General features: G+C 29.6%; 1 protein-coding gene and 1 long non-coding RNA gene across 4 annotated transcripts in view; one reads left to right on the top strand and one right to left on the bottom strand.

Annotated features, from left to right (window-relative positions):
- Nucleotides 1-1,247: 1,247 nt before the first annotated feature.
- Nucleotides 1,248-2,669, bottom strand: LOC108754455. Of its 2 annotated transcripts, XR_001939705.1 has the most exons (5): nt 2,153-2,669; nt 1,885-2,041; nt 1,710-1,814; nt 1,513-1,632; nt 1,248-1,332 (listed from the first exon to the last, which is right to left on the bottom strand). It is a non-coding gene; the product is annotated as an uncharacterized LOC108754455 (long non-coding RNA). The 2 variants fall into 2 exon arrangements; XR_001939704.1 differs by having other exon boundaries at nt 1,513-1,814.
- Nucleotides 2,670-6,818: 4,149 nt separating this feature from the next.
- The window catches only part of LOC108754451 (uncharacterized protein C11orf70 homolog), a 1,829-nt gene continuing 1,098 nt past the window's right edge, over nt 6,819-7,549 (top strand). Inside the window, exons 1-2 of one of the 2 annotated variants that reach the window (XM_018496725.1) lie at nt 6,819-7,054; nt 7,184-7,265. In XM_018496725.1, coding sequence (XP_018352227.1) covers nt 6,960-7,054; nt 7,184-7,265 — 177 coding nt within the window. In that variant the 5' untranslated portion in view covers nt 6,819-6,959. The remainder of the gene's footprint in view (nt 7,055-7,183; nt 7,266-7,549) is intronic. The other variant, XM_018496724.1, reaches the window with a different exon arrangement.

Here is a 7,549-nt window from a genome sequence, read left to right as displayed (position 1 = left end):
ATTCCCATACTAACTGCTAAAGTGCTGATCTACAGTATTGGTGAATCACCGTAGCACAAGCAAAATATTCTATTAGTGTTGAGTATAAAGTATTTACAAAAAAATAAATAATTATTTTATCGGTATAATTAATTACTATTATAAATAATTTTTTTTTTTAGACAATAGCTAATATTTATAGTTAGTTAGAAGACAGTCTTAATTAATGTCTTATACTGGTCTTTGGTTGGCACCCGCGGCACCATCTTAAGACATTATTTAAGACTGTCCTATAAGATCCGATTATGGATATCAAGTCTGATCTTTTTTTAAGAAAACTGTTTTTAATGAGATCGTACGGAAAGCTTGATTTTACCAGATTGCTATGCTGAAAAAATAGTTTAATTTGGTATTGTTTTATATCCGAGCCTGTATAAAATATAAATAAAGATTTAGGAATAAAGATTTTGATAATTAAATCATGCTGAATTATTCTAACTTGCCAGATTAGGGACAGAAAGCTTTCTTCACCAGTATCAGACTACCAGATCCTCTATCTTTAGAGGATTCGAAATGCTCATCTATATTCTATTCTTATATAGGAATTATATCGAAAACAAATGCTTTTGAGTACTGAAGGATTATTCGCATTACTAATTTGATTTCCATATTTGATAAAGACAAATTTAATAATAAATTCTATTTAAAGGCGAAGAATCAAAGTTATGCAATTTGTTAAAATTTTAACAAAAATATCATAAATCTTAACATAGGTATAATATAACTTCATCAATACTCATTGGAAGGATTAAGATAAGTATTACAGGTAAGTATTATTCTTTAGCTTATATTAATTTGCTATTAACTTTTAATCATTTTCTAATTATTTAACATCTAATCTAACATTCTCTTTTTCTTTTCAGGTGCTGATTAAATCTACAAATCAAAGTATATTATAGGTAGATTGAGATAGGTATATCTTTAATATTTTATTCATAAATCTTTGTTTTATCTATAAATAGATAAGTATTTCAAACATATATTACATTATTATCAAATTGGTTTAACTCTGAATAATAAACAAAAAATAATATATTTAACTTGATAATAATTATTATTTCCCAAACGTAACTTTAAATAATTAAATAAAAAAAAAATAGTAAATTCATCTAAAATCAAAAAGTCTACGATGTGACTCTTTTTAATACATTACTTAAAACATATAACATCATTATTCCTTATTCCAAGTTACATTCTCCATTCCTCCATGTGATTTGTTTGAGCCTCGTCTATGACTTCCATTTGTTATGCTTGTGACTGTGCTCCATTTAAAATTTCTGTGTGCTCAGCCTCCTGTTCAGGTAAGCATATTAAACTATTTAGAGATTTTCTAACATGTTTGTCAAACACATTTGCGATCGGTTGTATGCTCCACTCGAATTTGTCTTGCTGAGATATCAGCGAAGGTAAACTATTGTGAGACTCGTAAAAACTCTTTCTTTTGATCGTTAAGATTTGGGTTTCGTTAATTACCTCATCTTCTACTGCCACTTGATGTTTTGTGTGGACTTCTTTTTTCCAATGTATTTCTCTGTATAACGCTTGATGTACAAGTTTCCTTTGCTGTGTTTTTCTGATTTCTTTTAAATCTTCCTATCGTTTTTTTTTGTCTGGATTAGTTAATCTTGATTATGTTTAATAATGTTTGTAAAGGTAAATCACTGTAGTACCTCTCGAGTGATCTCTTTTGTTTGTCAGCGTACCTTGGATCTTCCAAGTTTCTTCTTAAACTTTGTTAGTGGAATATTGGGCATTAGGTTAGGCATTAGGTTTTTCTGTAGGGAATAGATTATGATTAGAATCTAAAACATGAGGTATTTGCGAGGTCGATGGAACAGAATTTACTTGATGTGGTGGGGAATTTACTTAAAGTGGTTTGGTCCTCTTATTTGGTACGCATCATTACTAGCGTCGGTGTCACTCGAGGACATTAAATGCAGGATTGGTTTCCACGTTTGTAAGAATGGCACTTCCTGCTGCCATTTCGTATTCCGGTTGTCTTCTAAAATTCGAATGATATAAAATTCTCTGTTATAATAAAATTTAATATTAAGTTTTCCTTTGGTTCGTTTCCTAGCGATGTAGGATATATTATTTTAAAATTTGCTATTACCTTATATTTTGTCTCGTAACTTTTGTTTTCGACCATTGATTTGCATTCTAAATTAATCTCTTCGCGTCGTCATCACTGCTATTTATTAATTCATTTTGGAAGCTGTCAATGATCTTTCTAGCCTCTGTATCAGATCGCGGTCCCTCGAGTTCTTAAATTCGCTCACATTCCTCATCGCCTTATTGTCTTGATTTTCTCTGCCAGGCGTTTGCGATCCTCTTGTTTCTTTTTTAAGACCTCAGTCAATCTTCTTATCTCATTATCAATTTCCGTATCCATTTTGAACTTCTGTATGATCTCTCTTGAAGCCATTTCTTGTTGATTGTTTATTCTATACGCATGGTGGAAATACAACAGATGTGTTCGTTCTCGAAATCAATTTTCGTCCGGTTCTGCGCAGCCCAATGTTGCTAATTCTGAATTATAAAATTCTGCTATATGCTTTACCAAAATACTCCAGAAATAAGCTAAATTTTACAAAAAAAATCCTAATAATCTAAAAAATTAAATCATTAAATGAAGTTCAAAAACTCCAGAAATAAGTTATCAAATATCTTTTATTTTTAAGACCGCAAGCACAGGCTTTTGCATAACGCATAACACATAATGCATAAGCGAACAACTAATCAGAATCTTCCCTTTCCTGCTATTCTATGAAAAAAAATTTCGATTGGTTCTTTTATGCATTATGCGTAACGCATAAAACATGAAGCATAAAAAAATCAACCAATCAGAGTCCTTTATTTCATGGAAAAGAAGGAAATAAAGGACTTTGATTGGTTCATTTTCTTATGCATTTTGCAAGAGTCTGTGCTCCCCGCTATAACATTTATTTTACAAATTATTGTGCACAGCCATTTACTGTCATATTTTTTACATTTTGTGAATTTTTTAAATTAAATATTTTTAACATAAATACTGTAAATTTTTAAATAAATTTATCCAAATATTATTTAACCTCGTACAGAAAAAAATTTGTTGTTATAACTGAAAGAGAATGTTAAAAGTAATTTTCAAATTCTCAAAATTCTAATGATAAATTATTAAGAATGTTTAGTTTTATAAGGATTGAAATAATTTGCGATACAAAATAAAATAGGTGTTCAAATTTCATAAACTTTTATTTTTCAACTGTTCTTACTCTAATGGGAAAATATACGTCTCGCGCAATAATTTTATTTAAAACTGATACAGCATTTCTAATACTCAATTTATATGACTAATTTTACTCTGTATTAAGATCTTTTCTCTGAATAGTTTAAATCATACATGTAGAAGCGTATGATTGATGAAGTCAATAGAAACGATGTACATATTGTATGTTTAACGTTAACGAAACAAAATTAAATGTCATTCCAGCGCATAATTCAACAAATCTTGAAATTGAATCAAATCGCGTCTAATCGAGATAGTACTAGGAAGGGAAAAATCTATACCCGTAAAGTGACTGAAATAATAACAATATATACTCAACAATACTTTGCATTTCGTCGATTCCAATTATAAATTTCTAATTGCGTGGAAACATATACACGAAACTGTTACACGAAACGAGTTACAACAAATGATAAATAATAGTGGTTCCTTCATTGTGGATGCATAAATTCTATTAGTATTTGGCAGCTTAAATTTCGATCAACAAAATTGTCTGCCTTTTATTTAACTCGCGCAACAACTTTCATATAAATATTTCATTGATATACTCGCTGCATTTTACAGTGCCACCAAAATTGCCGATTAGATACTTTGCTTCCTTAATAGTCCTTAATAGTAATCCTAAGCAGTTCTTGGCATGGTTGCTCAGACCTATGTACTTTAAGATCATCAAGTGGAAAACAATGTTGGAGTTTGCCTTATCTTGGCTGACAATATTGGATGCAGTTCCATGTACCTAAAATTTATCATTTCGTCACTACCTTGCAAAGTAAAATAATAAATTAATATACAGTTAATGTAAAATTTCATGTAAGAATTATAATTCTAAATAGGATCAATAAAAATAAATATAATTTTAAATCCTATTGTCGATAAAAGCAGATCCTGGTTGAGATAATATTTTTCATAATAAAGTTTTTAATAGTTTTTAAAATTCTTATATCAAATGGTTAATATTCTTACTATATGCTTATTAGCATCAAATTGTTAAATTGCATGTTGATTTAATATGTGATATTACTACTTCAATTCTGTGCATGCTTACATTTCAAAACTGAAAAATATTTCAGCACGTGGTTTACAGAATTGGATATGTAGGTATAAATTTGCAACAAACATTTAAATGAATCTGAACGAATATTTAAATTGATATTTAAATTCATAAAGTAAGGCTCTACCAAAAGCAAACCAAGGTCAGCAAAACAAAGCTCCAAAGAGTTTATGTTACAGGCTCACAATAGATGTACTGTGCAAGGTTATGTCAGTGATTTCAAGCTGAAACTCTAAAGTTAAGTAAGAAACTCTAAGTAAAGCAAGATAACTATTCGAATAGAACAACTTAACTAAAGTAGATCTAGAGACACTGGTAGTGTCTCAGCACTAATTATATTGACTTAAGCATATAAAAATTCAAGGAATGATAACATGATTATAAATAAGGAAAATCTTAAAATTTAATTTGCTTTAATATAATAACAAAATTGAGAAAAATGATATAAATATAATATAAAAAAATATAATACATATAAATATGAATGATTTCAATTATACAAAAAATTACATATAATGAAAATATATTAAAGAGATCTCAAACTGCAATCATAGAAGACATGCACAGTGGACTATTCTGAATGCACTATTCTGAATGATATACACAACTGGTAAAATATCCAAGTAAATCGACAAGTCAAAACAGATACTTATAATTACAAAACAACATAGTAGCATACAAACTAAACAACAATCAAGGTAAAACATTAACTTCATATAAAATACAAGAAGAATAAATCAATAAATAATTTAACAATATCAAGCAAATAAATAATAAATATAGAGATCAGAATAGCGAAAAAATCAATCATATATAAATTAACTGTTAATAATTTGATTCTAATAAGCATTAAATCTTAAAATAATTTTCTAAGAATAAATTGCTTGTCAATTTAATTTGTGATATTATGATTCCAGCTTCAGTTTGGGAGTGTGTTTCAAGATCGACAAATAATCGCAGTGCAGTTTACTTGAACTGGAAATTGTATGAGTTCACGAGAAATATACACGAAGAACCGCCTTGGTGCACGCGAATATAGAATTTTTCATTCATGCATGTTTAATTTACAACTCTGAAAATATGCACCAGCGTATTATTGTTCAGCTTCAGTTTCAATCTGCAACACGCATCCTGTTTTCTGCGCACGTTGAACACAACTTAAAATAACGTTAGCATCAGGAAATATCTTGCGTCCAGGAAATCGTTCTGCGTACAGATTGGCGGCTTCAACAGCGTCTTCTCCGGCTTCACCATATATGATGATCATGTCGGTATATTCCTGAGCACTAAAATATTTATCTGCCATTTGATCAAAATAAACACACCTTAACCTCAAGCACGCTAATTGCAGATCGTTACAAAGGACAAATGAAAATCTAATTGTAAGTTCGAATGAATTTCTCGATCGCTGGCATGTGGCACCATAATTGCCAAACAATCCCCCACTCCGTGCCTAGCAACTGCGACGGCGCGACGGCGACCGGCGCAGATTTTTAAAAAATATCTTGTTAATTATTGCAAAAATTACAAAATAGTACAAGACTTTTCGACCCAATTTAATTTGTTCTATCTGCTTACGAAAGCTGATGCGATCATTAGCAGACATTCTGTATATATTTTTATTTAAATGTATATCTACGATATATTTTTATGCTATGTATACAGGATGTCCTGAAATTTGTTGCCAAGCACTCTTATGTAGATAGAGCGGACTAAGCTGGGTCCTGTATCATTTTGCAATTTTCGCAATAGTTAACAAGATTTTAATTATTAAAAATCGCTAAATCTTGGTTTTCAATAATTTTTTACTCATATACTATCAACTTTACCGGAGACAAAAATTGTTTATTTTCTTCTCATAAAATTCTGAGAATTTTTAAATATTTTCTCATGTTGATAAAAATAGTTGCCAATAAGAAAATGCAATAAAAAGTTGATAAAAAATTCTTAGAGTTCTATAAGAATAAAATAAAGAATTTTTGTCTCTTGCAGTTTTCTGTGAAGTTGATAGTATTTCAGAAAAAAATGGTAATTATTTAGAATAATCCCCTCTCCCCCTCTCCCCCTCCTGCCTCCCACCTCAAATCTTAATAAAAATACACTTATTTGACATGTTTTCACTCAAAACGAAAGAATCTGGCAAAAAAAAACGCAGTGATCGGCCTCGTGAATTAAATTATTAAGCATTAAAGTTGAAGATTAAGTTGAAATGAGGGGAGGGGGAGGGGCGAGTTGTTCTAAATAATTACCAAAGAAATGATTGAAGACCAATATTCGACAATTTTTAATAATATTTTGTTAACTATTGCGAAAATTGTAAAATGGTAGAGGATCCTTTTCGACTCAGTTTAGTCCGCTCTATTTACACAAGAGCCCTTAGCAAAAAATTTCGGGACACCATGTATATGTAATATACACATACATACATACATATCTGCCATGAACAGATTTATTTAAATATAGATATTTTTTAATTCTTTGACTTAATTAATCGTTATAAATGCAGCTTTTAATTACGAAGCAAAGTCGCATTTGCACATTTAAATCAATTGATGAATTAGAAAACTTGTGTGTTATCTCCATGGAGATCACAGTGTAAAAATGGAGATTGAGTCGAAATTCACGTTTGTGCCGTTGAATGAGAAAACCTACGTCGGAATTAATGATAAAAATACACAAGAATATCTGTGTAAATGGTGATATTGATATTTTAGTTACCATCATTTTTACAATGCATATATAATAGTTTTTACAATGCATATAACAGTATTTATAATTCTATAATTTCTGAACAGATGGTTACACATTAAAAATTTTGTTTTTAGGGGCTTAAAAGGAAACTTCGTTATTCAAAATTTTTCATTCAACGAACAGTTTCAACAATATCATAAATATCATCTAGCTGATGTAAGTTTGCTGTCAATAACGACAATATGTTTTCCAAATTATGCAGGATGTTACAGAATTCGTACGATAATCTTAAATATCTTACTAAATTTGTAATTTAGATTTTTCTTCAATCATAAAATCATTGGCAGAGAGAGAGAGAGAGAGAGAGAGAGAGAGAGAGAGAGAGAGAGAGAGAGAGAATGTAGAAAAATATGAATTCATAAATACGTAAAAATTATACAGTAATCTTTTTATTTTGAAAAAGGTTTACATTTTCTGAATTTTTAATTAAAGAAACAAAA

The sequence above is a fragment of the Trachymyrmex septentrionalis genome, unplaced genomic scaffold (assembly GCF_001594115.1).
Source record: "Trachymyrmex septentrionalis isolate Tsep2-gDNA-1 unplaced genomic scaffold, Tsep1.0 scaffold8, whole genome shotgun sequence".
Lineage (NCBI taxonomy): Eukaryota > Metazoa > Arthropoda > Insecta > Hymenoptera > Formicidae > Trachymyrmex > Trachymyrmex septentrionalis.
This window is presented reverse-complemented; position numbering and strand designations above follow the sequence as displayed.